We start from the raw sequence: 18,440 nt of genomic DNA, 5'->3' as shown, positions 1-18,440 counted from the left end.
CTACTATATCACGAAATTGTCAAGATTCAAAATAAAATATTATAGTCGATTAAGATTATTTTCTCCTTTTATCTGAATTAGTTCCTTAATCTCAGAATCCAATCAAACTATTCGTATCTAAAACATAATTATATATTAACGATACCCAAACTATTACTATAATTCTTCCTTCACAGTGTACTAATTATATACTTCAATAATTAGTGGTACCTTAATAAAATGGTTATTACTTTTATAACCTATCTACTATATATGAACTTATATAAACTAAACTGAAATTAATGAGCATGAGTTTCTTTACAAATCATAATTACGATGAAAGAAACGATTACCAGCTAATCTACAGACTTTGGCACTATACGGTGACATACATTTTGCTTCATTAATGGAAACCTTGTATTTACAGACAAATTATAAGCGGTGGCTCTCACTGATGTTTTGTTTTCTCAACTTGCTGTAACCGAATTCCTCATTTGTCGCACTACGGTCATTTTCTGTACACGAGGGCTAATTAGACTGGATTAAAATCCTTGTTAAAGGGAAAATTCATGATGCAGAAATCCGGAAAAGACTCTAATATGCGAATATGGTTATTTATGCAAGGGAAATACCAGTATTAATAGATGGAAAAAAATTTGAAAAACAAAAATTTTGAAATGGATTTGATCAAAGAACAACCTAGAAGTATACACCCTTGAATATATATCGTTGTATACCAGACAACGAAGCAAAACTTAAAATAGGAGCAATGTGGTACAGGAAGACTTGAAAGTTTAGGTTTTTAAAAGTTTGGGCAGACCGGACGTCACGTTTGTTCACCGAAACCCATAAAGTTCAGAGAAAATAATCAGACAAGATTCTTCAGAGATATCAAAATGAAAGCAATATATAGATGGGCATAGTTACGGGTGACCAAAGCCGCTTCCTCCATTGCGAACCTGAAACAAAACCGCCAAATTTCCATCTTTTGTGTTTTGCGAAGCCAAAGCCAACAATTACAGACGAAGTATGACGACCAGAAAGCTGTGTGTGCGACTGTATATTCAAAAATCTAAAACTGAACTCTACCGAAAGGGTAGCTTGCAGAACGATGGCACAAATTTGTGTAGAGAAATGTAGGACTTGTTTGAAAACTGAAGAAAATACTGTTGACCGAAATAATATATTGACATTTTTTTATACTTTAATAAATTCTGATTTTTTAAACATAATTGCTCATTATTTTCAGTATCACTATCGTAGAAATGAATTACCTTTTGGGTTTGATAATACAATTGAATAATCGACGTTTGGGTGTACCCAAAATTCCAAAACGAACACGGCTATACGCGTTTCGGAACTATATGAAGTTTCTTCATCAGTAGCAGAAACAAAGAAGAAAGAAAAATGTTGAAAAAACTCCTTATAGCGGGAGTTACTCGCTGTTGTAGACAAGAGTCAAATTCAAAATGAACCGGCAACAAAAGTAAAAGGACGGAAAAAAGAAGAAAAATGGCGGAGCCAATCGCAACCGAGAACGTGATAGTGATGCTGATAGAGAAGAATAATTATTGAAGAAACTGTTGCCAGATTTTTGAGAAGGCTGGTGTGCTAGATAGGTCGTTGACCAACTGGTTTGTGTTTTTGTTGATGTGGAATGATTTGAAGAAATCCAAGTCAGACGGTGAGGGACATTTTTGGATGATTTTGGCAGAAGAGAAGTCAAATTTATGGTCAAAGCATCAGCAGTTTTGGGCTATGGATGAGCGGTTAAAGTCTTGGTTGCTTACGTATCTTCTATGCTCATTTAAACGGTATTTTAGGGCTCGTTTAGTTTGGCCTATATATGATAATCGGCATTGGCATGAAATGCTGTAGATGCCCCAGTTGTTGAGTGTGTTAATTCTTTTAGTTGAGAGAAACGAAGTTTATTGACAATAAACAGCAATATATATATATATATATATATATATATATACAATGACATAACTTCTGGTTTGGGGTCCCATAGCCCGCTGCAATAGCGGTTCATACCCCCTTCATCAAGCCTCGCCATCTGCGTAGCGAATGTAGCATGTAGCCATGGCGTTTTATGCAGATTGATACCTAAATTTCTCTGCGCACATTTGTGCCATCGTTCTGCAAGATTAAATAAAGCCTTTTGATAGAGTTCAGTTTTAGTTTTTTTTATTATACAGTCGCTCACACACATACACACACAAGCTTTTCTGGACATCACACACCTCCTAGAATTGTTGGCGTTGGCTTCGCATTCGCCCATGTACCATGTGACAAAAAAAATTCAAAAAAATACTTTTCTTTTTAATTTATTTCTGTTCATGGTCCTGAAAAAGAATTCTTGATTGAAAATCAGGATAGAATTTCCAAAAAAAATTCATTTTTGAAAAGTCAAAAAATTAGGGATGGGAATCGATAAAAGTTTTTAAATCAAAATTTTCAACTTATCAAAATTTTTTAATCGATTAATCGAATTTTAATCAAATTTCTTGTCGTAACAATATTAATTGATGCTATAAAAATATTTTTTATTCATTTCATGCACCTATTCGCCAGATGTAAACAAATGTAGGAATACGTAGAATAGGAAATTAACTTAAGACATTAATTAACTGAAAATTTGAAGCAATTTAAAATGCTTAACACATATTTTGTCGAATTCTGTAGTTTCTTCTCTCGGATCTTGTCATCTTTTTAAAAAATCGGTTATTTTAGACCAGTCACTGATTTCGAAACTGCTGCCGATTATTTACTACATAGAAACTCCTCCCCACTAAATGGTACATGTGGGGAGAGGAGCTGATGCTGCCTTGAAAACAGGAAAAACTGCTACTGTTCATAGTGGAGACAAATATAAATTTTAATTTTGACTGAATTTGAAACTGAAGTCATCAGCTTTCGTGGAATCAAATTGTATTTCCCCATGCCAAAAAATGTGATCAAAATATTGATTCAAGTATTTTTAAATATGGTCACTTATCCAATATACTATATTTAGGTACATAATTTACCTAATCCGTAAATTACGTTGGAAAAGAAATACGATAAACATGTTGGGGTAAATCGAGAAGCTATCCATACTTAGAATTAGACAACTATAAATATTTTTATGGGCATTGTATAATATTTTATCATATATAGTTTTTAGTTTTTATAATTGCATTTTTAATTGGGTAGCTAAATATATGGCATCCATATTTGTTATGAGCATTTTTTCTCAGCCATCTCGTCGGGCATTTTGCCGGTTGCGGCCTTGTATTCGTATTTAAGACATTTAATCGGTTTCGTTGAATAAATCAAGTTGAATTTCAAACTTTTAAGCTGATTTTAATAGAATTGATCAGTCGATTTACTCAACTAAAATGTTTAACTGCGATTAGCAATTGATCGATTAACCGACCCAAATAATCGATTAATATTGGACCAGCCCTAAAAAACATATTTCTCTCTGTAAACAAACTTTAAAAAAAATTATGCTCTCTCTCTCTCTCCCTCCCTCCCTCCCTCTCTCTCTCTCTCTCTCTCTCTCTCTCTCTCTCTCTCTCTCCCTCTCTCTCTCTCTCTCTCTCTTCAATCAATTCAATCAAATTCAATGTAATTTCAAAACATGTTCATTTCATACAAAAATTTGCATGAAAATCGACCGAAAAATTTTTTCAAAGACGTTGCACAAATGCAACGTCAGTCAAAAATGGCTAACGAATTTGAATTCGAACTATTCGAAACACATATTCTCACGTACCCATACTTCCATGAATATTACCTATGCACTGAAAACATAACCTTCAACCTTTATGGCATTTCTTTTCAGAGTTGCATATCTGAGAATATCTATTCGGAAATGAAAAGAGAACGTCTATAATGGATGAAAAAGCAAAAAAAAAAATCAACAGAAATCTTTTCTAGAAGGAGATAAGAAAGAAAAATACGAACGGAAATGGCCTTATGGCCCAATATTCCACTTTACGTAAGCTATAGAAATAGTACGAAAGAGAATAATAAATATAAAATGGGAGAAACTTTTTTTTCCCTTAGAAATGGGTGGAATTGAGCTGTTCGAGAATTGGATTGAATATCCTCTTTGGTCCCGTCACCGTCTTCGCATTTATAGGCCAAACTCGTCGAAAAAACTAAAATCTCCTGTGCATCGCTTTCATTCTCCTCCGTAGATTCTTTTTCTATGGGTTTTTTTTTTTTTTTTTTTGGCATAGGTTCCAACGGGAAAGGTTTTATCAATTGTTATAACCTAGATATCTGGTTAAATCTTATTGTCTCAACACATGCGTCATTCATTTTCTACGACAAAACTTTGAAGCTCTTATCTAAGAGGATAAACTCTTCCCACGTGAAGTAAAGGCTTCACTTTTTTGCTTGATACGTGTTTGTGATCTGATTTCGGAAAGAAAATTCTATATAATGGAAAAAAAAAGATTTCAAGACAATGATATTTTTCCAGATTCTTTATAAGGGGAGTTGGTACCCTTTAACATGGTGAAAAAGTATGCTCTAAAAGAAATGATGTTAAAAATATTATTTAACCATTGATTTATTTCAATTTTTTTTTACACATATTCTTGATTGTATCTGCTATCCTGTGCTGGTACAAAGTTTTACGTATCTTGGATACTTAATTTTTTTTGTAAATTTTCAAAAAAATGCATTTAAAAGAGCTTGCGTATATGATAAAATATCATGACATCAATGTAATTGAATAAAAATTGATTAAAAATAAACGAAACTGTTCAGTTCCTGAAATGAAGCAAAATTTTGAAATTTCATTCACTCTTATCTTACTTAAAATCAAATTTTAAAATTTAAATTTGAAATTTCTAAAAAATTTAAATTTAAAGATGTGACGGTCAAGGCCGTTAATTAAGGTTTTTAGGTAAATTATGGGCCGTGACCAATTGCCATCGAAAACGTTGTCATAAGTCTTTTCAAAATACTCTATTTCAATCAATATTGCTGAAAAGTGCAGGAAAAAAACGTTATACTTGACAAATGTGTGACATGAATATTTGTATTAACAGCTATAATTATCATAATAAGTATGAAAACTTTGTTTATTCACGATTTTAGTAAATATTAGACATTGAATTAAGCATCGTTGAAAAAACGGGACAAATGTACAAAAAAAAATCGAAAAACCAAAAATACAGGAATATCCCGTAATACGGGACACAATAGATCCGTCGAATTGTTTCCATACATTTTACTGGTCCTTGGTTTCAGGAAGGTTGAGAAACGCTGACTTAAACCATTCGAAATTATCTTTCAACTTTTTCAGCACTGACGGTACTTAAAAAGTACCACCAACTTTTTAACTAGTTTTTTAAATATGTAAATTAATAAAATTTAGTTAGAGAGAGATGTTTCGCCCCTGTACAAGTGTTTACTACATAACACAAAAGTGTAACGCAGTAAAATATTGTTTTCACAAAATGTTCCCTATAAGGCCGGGATTAAACTATAAAAGTTTTAAAAAAGTTATTTTATGAAACGAAAAATGCAACTAATAAGCATATTTTCAATTTTATAAAATATATTTTTATAAAACTTTTATAGTGTAATCCCGAGCTTACAGGTGTATAAAACAGGGATGCACAATCTATCCAATCCGCGGGCCAGATTTCTGACCCTCCGGCCAAAAACCAAACTTGTATGTATCTGGTGACCATATGATCCATATTTTACGGGACATTTCCAAAGTTTCGGCCATCCCAACACTTCTTTTTCTTTATTTTCAACGAGGCTTTATCTAAATTTGTGAAATCGAGAATCAAAATTATTTTCATGACTTCTAAATTATATTATGATAATTATGACCATCATAATTAACCATATATATATATATATGTGTGTGTGTGTGTGTGTGTAAACATACACACACCGTATTCCCCCGCACTAGCCGGCACGCCGCTGACTAGCTAGCTACTCGAGAGACACCAGATTTTTTAATGCTGGGGTCTGGTTCGTTCCCGGCATGCTGGTAAAAGCGAGGTTTAATGAGGATCACACTATGCGTTCAGCCAATTCAATGGATCTTTATAATAACTATATTTAAGACTTTTCCAGAAACTGTGATACGAATTTCCCGGCATGCTTGTCTTCCTCGATGTTTTTTGGCATGCCTTCTAATTCGGAGGAATAACGGTATAAATATTCTCGTGTCACATATTTGTCAAATATATATACACTATTTGTTGCCGAATTATTTTCCTTTGACACTTTGGCTAAAATTGGCAGCTGCACTTGCCTTTGCAATTTTTTGGTAATAATTGACAGATTTACTGTGTTTTACTGGATTTTACCAGGACTTACATGCATTTGGAAATGTCCTCTCCACTTGTCAATACAAGATTCATTGAAAGACTGGTTATTTGTGGAGATGAAGATTACAAGGAAGAAAATTCATCACTGCTCCCACGGGGACTCGAATCCCGGTCTCTCGCTTGCCGGACGAGTGCTCTACCGGTAGAGCACTCGTCCGGTCTAATTTACAGCCCCCCCCCCCCGTCCCGGTCTAATTTACACCCCCCTTTTGAGCGAAAAAAAATAGCCTTAGTGTCAAAAGAATGATAGCAATATTTCTTATATTAACTATAATATATTTACGATGGCTTTCTTACCCATTTACACAGGCCAATTTTCTCAATTAGGAACCACAGGTTTATATTAATTTGAAAACAATATATTTTTCTTACCTTGATTTTTTTAACCTTGTATTTGCTATGTATGTTGAAATTCACACGGGACCATAGAGGGTTAATTTAAAATTTACGATTGGCTTCTACGGATTATTATCAAAAGAAAATATTTTCTGCTCTTAATTAAGTGGAAAAATTGATTACTGATTGATTGCAGCTTATTAGCTACACGATTCATTGATTACTCTATTTTATATCAATAGCTATTATAACGAGAGTCATCTCAAAAAAACATTTTTAGCCATCGGAAACTGTGGCAAATCTCAAGTTATAGCATGTTGACATTTTCATCTGTATACTACATTCCACTTTATCTCTGTTGGTTTCAGTTATTACTACACATAACCTTCAATAGGAGAAAAACCTTCAGTTGAAATCCAATTTTTTTTCTATCCCTGTCAACTTCTCTGTAAAAGTTTCTCGTCCGCGGACAAAAGTTACTTATCCTCAGGGTTAAAAATTCTAGATACGCTTCTCAGAAATTGCTGTAAAATGATTGGTGATTCAAGACGAGAGAGAAAATTTCATTTCGTGGGGAATCACTTATGCATTTTTTTTTAACTTCGGGGAGTTTCCAAAAAAAAAAAAAAGCAAACGAATGTGAACCTAGCTCGATATCATCCACCTTCCATATATCCTGAAATCTACTTTTCTTTGTATACCCTCAGGTAACTAGATGGTGGGTAGAAATCTTCTTCACCAGAGATTCTCATCTTCAACTACTATATGCAGAGTTGCTCCATGTTGAACTCCGAAAGAAAAAAAACTATTATACATATGCATACATATATATTTCTTGAATTTTTGCATGGGAATTCCTGCGGAGTAACGAAGTCTGTTCTCTTCAGACGAGAACACTTGTTATTTTACGTTGCGAGGAATTTATACGATATACGTGGGCGCAGGCAATTGGATATATTTGTATTATAATAAATATGTCTTCGGAAATAAACTTATTAATACAAACTGGGTTAGAAGTAAAAATGTGAGTATAAATTCGATTAAACTTTAATTAAATTATGAATTCGATTCTTTGACAGACATGCTCTATCTATTGCTATGAATTAAAAAGTTCTAGTGATCAATAAAATTTTAATAAATGAATTAATAAATTTTAAGTAAATTTTCGCCAGTATCAAAAACGAATATAAAATTTTAGCTAAAATTCATTCCAAAGTTAAAATTTTTTAGTATGTATGCAGTATAACTTGGTTAATTCGAAATTTGGATAATTCGACTTTTATGAACTCTTCTTGAGTTTTCTATCTATTTTAATGTTGAAATTTCTTATTTAATTCGAACTTTTTTCTTGGATAATTCGATCTGGAGGAGAACAATCATGATTTTTGTATGAGCAAATTTAGTTTCAAAAGTTCTACAAGAAGCCTGATTTTATTTTTATCAATCATGTTGTTAAGCAATAAATTTTTAAAGACTAATAAAAGTTTGAGAAGAAAATTTTGTTTTTCTCTACTCTTTTGATAATTTATTGCCCATTTTAATATTGTTCAGCTGGAATGTATCAAGACTGTGTACCACTTGATACCAATTATGCTTCTCAACCTATAGATGAAACAGTCAAAATCTGAATTTTTTGTTATCATAAAGAATATGGAATGTTAACATTAAAGTATCGGGATAATAAGTTCATATCACGTTAATTTAAAGTATATTTCCTCTTGATAGCATGAGAAAGATAAGCAAAATTTGGGAAATAGTTTCGTAACAGATGATCATGAACGTTTTCCGTAAATCAAGCTTTGAACATGGTCATGAAACTCTGCAGTGATGCGGATTTCAAAACAATAGAATAATGTAGCAGCTAAGATCTGTTATTATAATTATAAATTATTATAATTCGGGAAGCAGTTTCGTAACTGATGATTTTAATAATAATTAATAATAAGTAGTTTTAATAAATTATATAATTATTATCTTATATATGTCGATTATTAAGTTGCAATTTGTAGTCATTTTGCAGATCCAGGATAGATTAATTGGGTAATTCGAATTTTGGATAATTGGAACTTTTACCAGTGACTTTGGACTTCGAATTAACCAAGTTCGACTGTATATACAGTATATAACTTTATTAATTATCGAATCAGAATAAAATAAAATCATGTAAGCAATAACATTCAATTTTAAAAACCAAATATAAGCAAAAATTTATTATCCACCTCACAGTCATTAGAAATGCACTCTCACGAGATTTAAATATGTGACTATGGCTTGCGATATCATTTTAACGTTGCCACTGCCACTAACGAGATATCTCGCTTTCTTTAAGTTTTTTTATTTTAGCAATGACAAACATAGATATTTTGTAAAATTGATTCCTCAATGAACACATATTCCTATTCCCCTTACTTTGCACATGCTGAAAATCGGAAGAAAGCCTAAACTTGATTTTTAAAAACATTATATGGCATTTTGCAAGGAGTTTAATGATTTCTGCTATGCCGGTTGAAGGGTTAAACAATTATAAAAAAATCAAAATACTGTGAAAAATCTATGCACCATTTAAACAAAATTTTCAATCAGAAACATTTTCCCCCAATCTTCATTTTTCTCACTATTCAAAATCTAAACTACCCAAATAAAATCTACTTTACTTTTTAGGAGATTTATACCTCGTCAAGGAGGTTTCTACTCTAATAACCTGGTCCATTCTTGATCGTCCATTACAAGCGCTACATCGCCAGTATCTGTATCCATACTCGGAGATGCTCAAGGATATCGGGAGGGAGTCCCATTCGAAGAAATCCCTGACACATACAGCTAGTGTTAATGGTAATATTGTTCATGTTATTAATAGTCATGTCACTTATCGCTTTTAGACGATTAGAACCTGCTGGTAGATCCGCCCTATAAAATCCATCCCATTTTAGCAATATATTATTTGAATATTTATGAGCTGCTATATACCTCGCTCTGAAATAACAGTTACACACGAGAATAATGTTATTTTAGGAAATCAGCATAATTTTATATTAAGAAAGAACCTTTGTTTTTACAAATAACTTTTCCGAAACAGAACAAATATGATAGACAGATATGAAAATTCATGTAGGAGGGGGGGGGGGTTATTGATAAGTAGGTATTATATATAGTCAATATACCTCTTTGTTCTTTGTTACCACTACTCAGTTTTCGAAGCTCTCCAATACTGTCAACTAGTGTTATCAAAGACTAAAGCCACTCCTCACTTAATCAATGCCTTGAAAAGCGAGATATCATCTCTTCTCTTTCATAACTGAGTTTAGAACGTGAGCTGCATGAACCAGCAAGGACCGTAAAACGTAGTCATTCTTTACTCTGGAAAATTGTCTTTACGGATAGACATTTCATACATTGCACTGCCGTCTCATTCTCGCTGGCGAGTTCCATAAATTAGATAGCAACCACCACTTCACGATTACATTTTCGCTTTCTGGACTGAAAAGACAGAAGCTTACATCTAATCGTGATAAATGACAGGCGGCTATTATACTGTCACAACATTGTTAAGGGGAGAGAGTGAAAGAGATATCCTAAAGGCGGGAACGGCACACCTTATAGATATGGATGGTGGTGAGTAGAGTCTGTGTGTGTCACTCTCTTTTTGAAATAACCACCGCGTACTTACTTTATTCACATTCTCTGGATTCTACCCTCGTTTACAGTGAGTGAATGAGTGCATCAGCTGTTAAAATAGGGAACTGCTTCCCCACAGTTAATTGAGCAGCCTTCCTCTTTCATAAAAGAAAAAGGTCGGGAGCCGTTCTCGATTCCGGATTTCCGGGATCACAAAGCGAAACTTTGCATTAAATTCTCATTGGCAATGAATGAGAGGGGAGTTGAATTTTCCGAACATGCACCTGTGACATCTACTCACTAGAACGATCATTGTCTCTTTTACATAATGGTTTTTTCTTCATTCTTTTTGAAAAATTACGTTTTCATCACATATCATACTTTTCTCTTATTTAATGATTTATTCATTGTATATATTCTCCAGGAAAAACGATTTTTGATTATACAGTGATACCTCGGCCAACGAACGACTCGGCTCACGAATTTTTCCGGAAACGAACATTGTTTTCGACGTTTATCTCCCTCGGCTAACGAATACAAATTCGGCAAACAAATATTTTAGTTGATAACCTCTTTGCTCCAGAGGTAGACATATGCATATCTCATTTTTGACGGTTTTTAATGGTTTTTAATGATGTTTTTCAAGTTAAGCCCTGAAAGATACAGAGTGTCCCACAGTCGACTGACGGTTTTCAAAATAGGACAGCAAGAAAATGGTGACAGATATTTAAGTCATTCTTGCGGAATATAAATATGCGAAGTCAGGAATTTCAACTACATCATTCATGTTGCAAGGGTTGTATAGTTATTAAAAAAACTCAGCTTTTCTTATGGACCTCCTGTAACCAAAAACACAATTAGAAAGTTGTCTCCTTGTGGCTATAAAAAAATTTATACGTTTCTAAGTGCAATATTCGCTGAGATATTTTTGAATTCAAAAATCGGAGAAAATTTTGGAAAGAACAACAAAAGCTAACGGACAACGCTTCTCCCAACTTTTCTACGATTTTTGAATGCAGATATCTCTGCGAATATTACACTTAGAAAAGTTGAAAGTTTTTTTAGCATCAGGAGAGACAGGGCAACAACTTTCTAATAGGGATTTTGGGCACAGAGTGTCTATGTAAAAAGTTCATTTTTTTTATTTCAATAACTATACAGCCCCTTGCAACACGAACAACGTAGCCGAAATTCTATTCCGCAGAAATGACTTTAATATCTGTCACTGTTTCCTTGCTATCCCATTTTGAAACCGTCAGTCAATAGTGGGACACTATGTACATTCGGTTAATATGGAATGCCACTTTTATTTTTTCGATTATTACAATTTGAAACATGGTAGAAACCTGAAACTTATATTTCCATAAAATTTGGTTTCTTGTCTCTGCATTGACAAGTGTATTGCATGTAAAAATAAAAACTATAACCAAGAAAAATGGCATTTAATAAATCATTTTCGTCGGACAATATGAACTAGTCAGGTAATATGGATTAGTTTTACTTGCGTAGCTAAAAACGTGTGAAATAATATGAAATTTTCAAATTTAAATTACTAAATATAATTAAATGTAATTTATATTTCTTCATCGAATTTTTCAGTGGTTTGGAAAGCTTTTAGGAAACTTTTATTGTAAACTCTTTTTTTTTTACGTTTAATGTAGAGTTAAAAGGGAATAATGGTTATTGATGTTCAAGGTCTGGGAAAATGACAGATTTGGGAAAAAAAAAATGCTCAAGTTCAATACAGTATCGATTCTGCAATCGTTATTTTCTCCTTATCTTCGGTTAAAACTTCAGCTTTAACGTCAAGAAAACCGTTTTTGTCAAACCAAAGTCTTTCTCATCCTTTTGTTCAAAATCCATTCCATTTCTTTCTCTCTCCATTTACTTTATATATATATTTCATCCTCTTCGTGGACTTTGAGTGCTCGAATAGTTTATTTTCGATTACTTTTTCGGAAGATCTCGGATCGCAAAATCCATTTCTATTATTTAAATGTTTGCTCAATACACACTAACGATGATTATTTTACGAGAGTAAATACTTGTGAGCTAAAAGCATCCTATTTCAATTTTTGAAATGTTATAGAGGTAACATTTTATTTAAGAAGACACGAAATACACCTTTTGATCTCTCTACTAAATTAAGGAAATTTTATGGCATACTTTTTTTTGAAAAACAATATCAATTACTTTAATAATACCTGCAAATAAACATCGGACAAATAAGTTGATATTGAAATGCGATACCGTGTGCAATATTTTAAATCAAGGCAGATAGATTTTGTAGGGTGTGAACCAGAAACGTAAATCCTTGTCAATTGTTCATAATACTATTATTTATGAAAAATATCACGTTTTTTTTTGTACCTCGTATCAAATTATTCTTGCATTTTTTGAAGCCTGAAATCTCAAAAAATATTCAAAATACGGCGCATGAAGTATATGTTTGGGTGTACTACAATAGCAACTTCACAGAAAACTCATGCAATTATATTTTATTTTAAAAATTTCATATTTCCAAATCTATAATTCTTTAAAATAAGCAATTAATATTCTGTTAATAAATGATATTGTACGATATAAAATTTGCAGACATTAAATATATAATGGTTATGCACAACAATGGGGCAGCATTAATATACATACACCTTAAAAAAACGCAGGAAATCGAGCGTCAATGACACCAAATACTATGAAATGTCACCTCTCCCCATTGGAAACTTAATGAAGTGGCCAACACATGGCTTAGACCAGCGGTTCCAAACCTTTTGTAGGCCAATGCTTCACCAAAAAATCATTTACTTTATCAAAAACAGTGGTTGTTGACCAGATGTCCTTGGAGAGACTTCAGGGGATCCCTGAGCTTGGATAAGAAAAAAATTAACTCATGTTTTTACATTGATGCACACATAATATTATTTCGTAACGGGGTCTATGTCTTTTATTTTTTTTTCTCATTTTATAGTCACAGTTGCTCCGTGGACTTCATCTTGCTGCACAAATTGTCCGAGAAACACAAAACGTTAAGAACCGCTGATCAAAACCCCTTCCAAAGAAAATACTGAAAGAGAAAAACAAAAGAAAGAAGTCATTAAGAAGTTATTCAAAAATAGAAAATTTTAACTGATATAAAAATGGTGGGAGTTCTGAAAAGTTTCAACCTTTAATAAAAAAAACTCATTCATAAACTCTTCCCTTAAATATCAAATTGCCCTCTTGTGGGTCGTGGGTGCCACGTTTAGAATCATCGGCTTAGACTAAATTAAAACATAACTCTGTTATTTGACCATTTTGTCACATCAAGGTCATTTTTTACAAGAGAGATGATTAGAACAAATTGCGGTTTAAAATGACTAATATTACAAATACAACGCCACAACAGGCAAATTGCCCAACGAGGTGGCTGACTTAAGAACATCATGGATCCCCGAGCCATTTTTTTGAGGCCCTACCTACTACTGCTACACCACCCCCCCCCCCCCCCGCGGAACCCCCAACGAATCGGTACATGCGGGAATTTGCGTGTACGTGTACTGAAACCTGGCGTGAAGTTTTTTTGTTTCTCTGTAATGCTTGTTATGTGTAGTGCTGCCATCTGCCACCAGTTTTTCTAACTATGAGTGAAGTGTTATGATTGAATGATTTATCGTTGTAGGACTGTTGCTCTCTGTGGCGAGACTTTTTAACGGGGAGATCGGCTCGCATTTGCGCCTTGAAGTTGGGAACCACAGAAAACCAACTTCAGCCGACCACCGCTGTGGGGTTCGAACCCGGATCCTCGCATCGCGAGTCCGTCACTATAACCACTCGACCACCACAGCGACATTACCGCTTAAATCCTGTAGAATTCATAGTTCCAAACACTATATTGGGGTTAAACTTGTGTACAAGCAGCTGCTCAAATGCTTTCTGCCTAAGCCAGGATGTATACTCATAACTTCCAGTATGGAGATTTTGACTACCACGATTCATTAATTAAATCAACGTTGATGATTTGAATACTGTTACTACTCAATTTCACTCACATTCAGAAATAAATGAGATTTGAGTTTTTTTTTTAATATATAATTTTAAAAACAATAAGTCTATAATTTTGCGAGATTTGCTGCCTTTTCTCTATCGCCATTTCAAAGTTAACAAATATTTACTCATCATATTTAAAATGATTCTTTTTCCTTGAGGGTATTTTTGATACAGCTAATTTTATGAATAAATAGCCTAAAAGCATTTCTTCATTGATAAATAACAAGATAGAAACACCAAATGATATAAAAATAAATCTAATAAGCGTAAAAAAAGCATTTCATTGGAATTTTTGTGAAAAATGAGATAATTAGTTCTTTATTAATTAGGTTTTTTTTTGCGTGTTGAACTTGAGTGGACCATCTAAACTAAGTGAATTCATTATTTTTTCGTTTATCTGTTGAATGAGATGATTTTACGTGGGGGGAAAACTATAAATGTATCGGAAAAAATACAACGTGGGACGTGAGAGGAAAATAAACCAATATCCGTTCCCTCCCAAATGTCAAAGTAAAAGAATGATGTATCTCGTCTTACATTGTTCCAAGTATAAGTCAAATGTTGTCTTCCTTGGATACTTAGAGACGATGTGAAAGCATGTTTTCTTTCCAAGATACAAAATAAAGTAAGAATAATCCTCATACTTGATACACAGAACCATTTTATGATTACTTGAATAATACTAGGCCCTTCTTCTCTGACTCTGTCTAGATAGAAAATGGGGAAAGGGAGACTCTAGGGAATCCATTTCTCACTCATGGTCATTATCTGAATGCGTTCCGAAGGAAAGCTTGTCATTAATTTAGTGCCGGAACGGAAACAAAAGTATCGTAGAAGAATTTTGCAAAAGTTCGAGCAACAAGAAAGAGAGGAAAGAATTTTTTTTTTTTGTTCTTAATGATCGTAAGGCTGTTGAATTTTTTTTCACAAATAATTCGAGTTTTACAAAGACAAGAATTACTTTTCCACACACAAAACCACCATTAGTATTACATATGATTCCTCTTCAGATTCGTGTTTTCTTTTCTGTAAACATTTTTAGCTATTCCATAAGGTGAAAGGAATGGAAATAATTCACGCACACGCAAATGATAATAGAAATTTCTATGATCATTCGCGAGACATGCTCTAAAGTATTCAGATGCGTGGTTTCGCACTGAAATAAATATTTGTGAGAGAATTATCATGATCATTCCAAGTATGAAAACATTATTCTTCAGGTCATTTTCTACTATAATTCAATGACCCCGGCGAAATTGAATGTAGTGTATAATTTGAATTTTGTTGTTTTGACGTGAATACGTCTTTTAAATCATCTGACGATACTGAGAGCATTCGCAAAATGTCGAGTAAAGAAATTCTTTAAACGCTAATGTCTCACGAAGTACAGAACGCAAGTCAAAAGCAATGTTATCATAAGATGCACATTGCAAAAGTGCATTCAATGATATCACTCCGGTTTTAATATCTATTCCTGTCTGGACACCAGGCCGCTGCCTTGATTCGTAACAAATTGTTTTCCGCTACATCTCGAGCAGTTCACAACAAAAATAGACGACATTGGTATCGTTTATTAGCTATTCCAAAGACAAAGCCGATGATGATTGTATTAAGTCAGTACATAACACGCGATTCAATGCCCAAATAAAGTTTTCACATCAAAACGTGTGGCCGTGTCTATGAGACAGCCTACCCCGACTAGTTTTTTTAATTTTTTCGCAAAATTTCATTTGTGAAAGTTCCCTTAATTTCCTACTCTTTTTTTAATCTTTATTTAAGAATGTTATCTTCTTTTTCTGGGTAAACATCAAAAGAAAACTTGATCGTAAAACTGATTACAGGAGTTTCCGTTTTCACTGAAGACAAAAGACAATTAACCCTGCTTGGCTCGTTCGATGAGAAAAAAACAAATCTTTTATAATCGATATACACTTTTGTCTTGCGTGTTGCTCAACTTGGATTCTTCAATCGGCTACTATGTAGTGGGTACCAAGATGCCTGCTATTCTTATTTTTTTGTTCTAGAACGGCAGCCGGGAAACCTTCGGCAATCTTTGCTGGGATCCTTTTTATTCATTTATTATTCCTTCAAAGCTTTTGGGTGAACATTTGAAGGAGTAAAACATCCAAAAAAGAAAAACACAAGGAGATTGTGTTTGCTTTCATGGTGGATGATCGTGGAAAAGGGCTCCTTTTTCTTTTGAGCCTACGCACGTACCAACAAGATAAGTTTGCTCAGACACCCGAAAATAGTCAAGGAAATAGAACATCCCTTTGGTCTTCAATTTGAAATCTTCTTATTTCTTTTAAATGAAAAAAAAAAAGATTATCATTCAAAGGATCTTTTTGGGATCAAAAATGTCTCTAAAATACTGAAATTCCAAAATCAATAAAAAAATTGTAAAAATCTGAAATGCCAAACGCAAACTCGTTTCAATTTCTTTTGATTATTTCAAAAGAAGCAATGCAAACTCTGTTGGATTTTTTTTTTAAATTATGTGTACTACATTTCTGTTTAGAAAATTGGATATTTTTAAATGGAAATTGAATTCCAGGATGCATCACGGAGTTTAAAAAAATCATGTCTAAATGAAACACGTCAAAGTAGAAATGAAATTTAATGGATTTTCAAGTGATGGAGATTTTTTTGGAATTTATTTGAAATAAGAAAGAAAATTTCTTTTACGTTTTTAATCGGGATTTTCTAAGCTTTTAACGGCAACCGACATGTCAAAAATTGGTATTACGTTCAAGATGTCAAATGTGATTAAACTAAATAAAACATTAGTTACAGCTTCTTTAGCATATTTATTTTATTTATTCGTCGTTACTTAAATCTGAAAAGGCTTCACTATATGCGAACATGAAAATCAACGAAATTAGGTGGGCGGGGCAATTAACAACATCCGTAAAAATAATCAAACAGAACACATACGTGAACAAATAAATACTCGAAAAGCAAAGAGGGAAAAATGCATAAAAAGATGACATTAATAGTAAGTTGAAAAAAAATTCCCCGAATTCATAAAAAGCAATAAGATAAATATATACAAGGTGCATAGCTATAATATCTCATAACGCATTTTACTGGTGAATCGTTGATCCTACAGACATACTTTCCAATTGGACAAAGTACCCAAATAACGTGTGGACCTCAGATACGTCATTCATATTACAAGAGGTTTTTTGTATAGTTATTAAAATGGAAAAAATCAAATTTTTATATGGACACCCTGACCCTAAAAACTCAATTATAAATTTGTTGCCCTGTCTCTCTCCCGAGCCAACGAAAAAAATTTCACGTTTCCAAGTGCAATATTCGCTGAGATATTTGAATTGAAAAATTGGGAAAAAAAGTTGGAAAGGACAGCAAAAAATAAACGAACAATACTTGTTTCCCTTATTTATGCTGTTATTTCCCATGTCTTCTCAGTTTTTTGAATTCTAATATCTAAGCGAATATGCACTGAAAAACGTGGAATTTTTTTCGTTGGCCTCGGTAGAGACAGGACAACAACTTTCTGATCTTGCTCACCGGATGTTATAAAAAGTTAATTTTTTATTTTAATAACAAAACGATCCCTTGCAATATGAATGACGTATCTTAAATCTACACGCAGTTTGAAGTATGCCTCTCTAGGATCAACGGTTCGCCAGTAACATGCGATGCGAGCTATTAGCTATTCACCCTATATATACAAAATGAAACTCAATACGTGATAAATTTTAAAAAAAACATAGCATTTCATTCCGAAGTAAAATAATCTATGAAACTCGGAAGAAAAATAGCAATTTCAGTAAAAATAAATTAGATCTACATATTTTATAATAAAGAAACGCTGGTTTTTGATCAGATTTCAAGATTTATTGGACAGTTATATAGTCCGTCTCAAGAGTTTAGATTTTAGAGTTAGATCACTTTTCTGAAAATTACAAGAAATATACAGCGAGTAAAATTAGCGCCTTTTAATGGATAATACTCGAAGCATTTCTACATTTATAGAAAAAAAAAATTTCTACGAAAGAAAATTTAGAATACTCTCTCTTATATAGTATCGGAAATACAAAAATTTGCTGTTTCAAAAGTTTAGAAAAAATTCAGATTTACAAAAATTACAGGGATTTAATAGCTAAC

At 33.0% G+C, this 18,440-nt stretch overlaps 1 protein-coding gene across 2 annotated transcripts in view; it reads left to right on the top strand.

Moving 5' to 3' along the window:
• The window catches only part of LOC149065727 (IDLSRF-like peptide), a 58,116-nt gene that overhangs the window by 16,717 nt on the left and 22,959 nt on the right, over positions 1–18,440 (top strand). Inside the window, exon 2 of one of the 2 annotated variants that reach the window (XM_089253752.1) lies at positions 9,327–9,497. The exons of the other annotated variant lie outside the window; for it this stretch is intronic. Coding sequence (XP_089109878.1) covers positions 9,327–9,497 — 171 coding nt within the window. The remainder of the gene's footprint in view (positions 1–9,326; positions 9,498–18,440) is intronic. 2 annotated transcript variants of the gene reach the window in all.

This window comes from Pholcus phalangioides, unplaced genomic scaffold, assembly GCF_987345545.1.
Source record: "Pholcus phalangioides strain wild (caught in Gottingen) unplaced genomic scaffold, Ppha-v1.0 ptg000039l_1, whole genome shotgun sequence".
NCBI classification, from domain to species: Eukaryota; Metazoa; Arthropoda; class Arachnida; order Araneae; family Pholcidae; genus Pholcus; species Pholcus phalangioides.
This window is presented reverse-complemented; position numbering and strand designations above follow the sequence as displayed.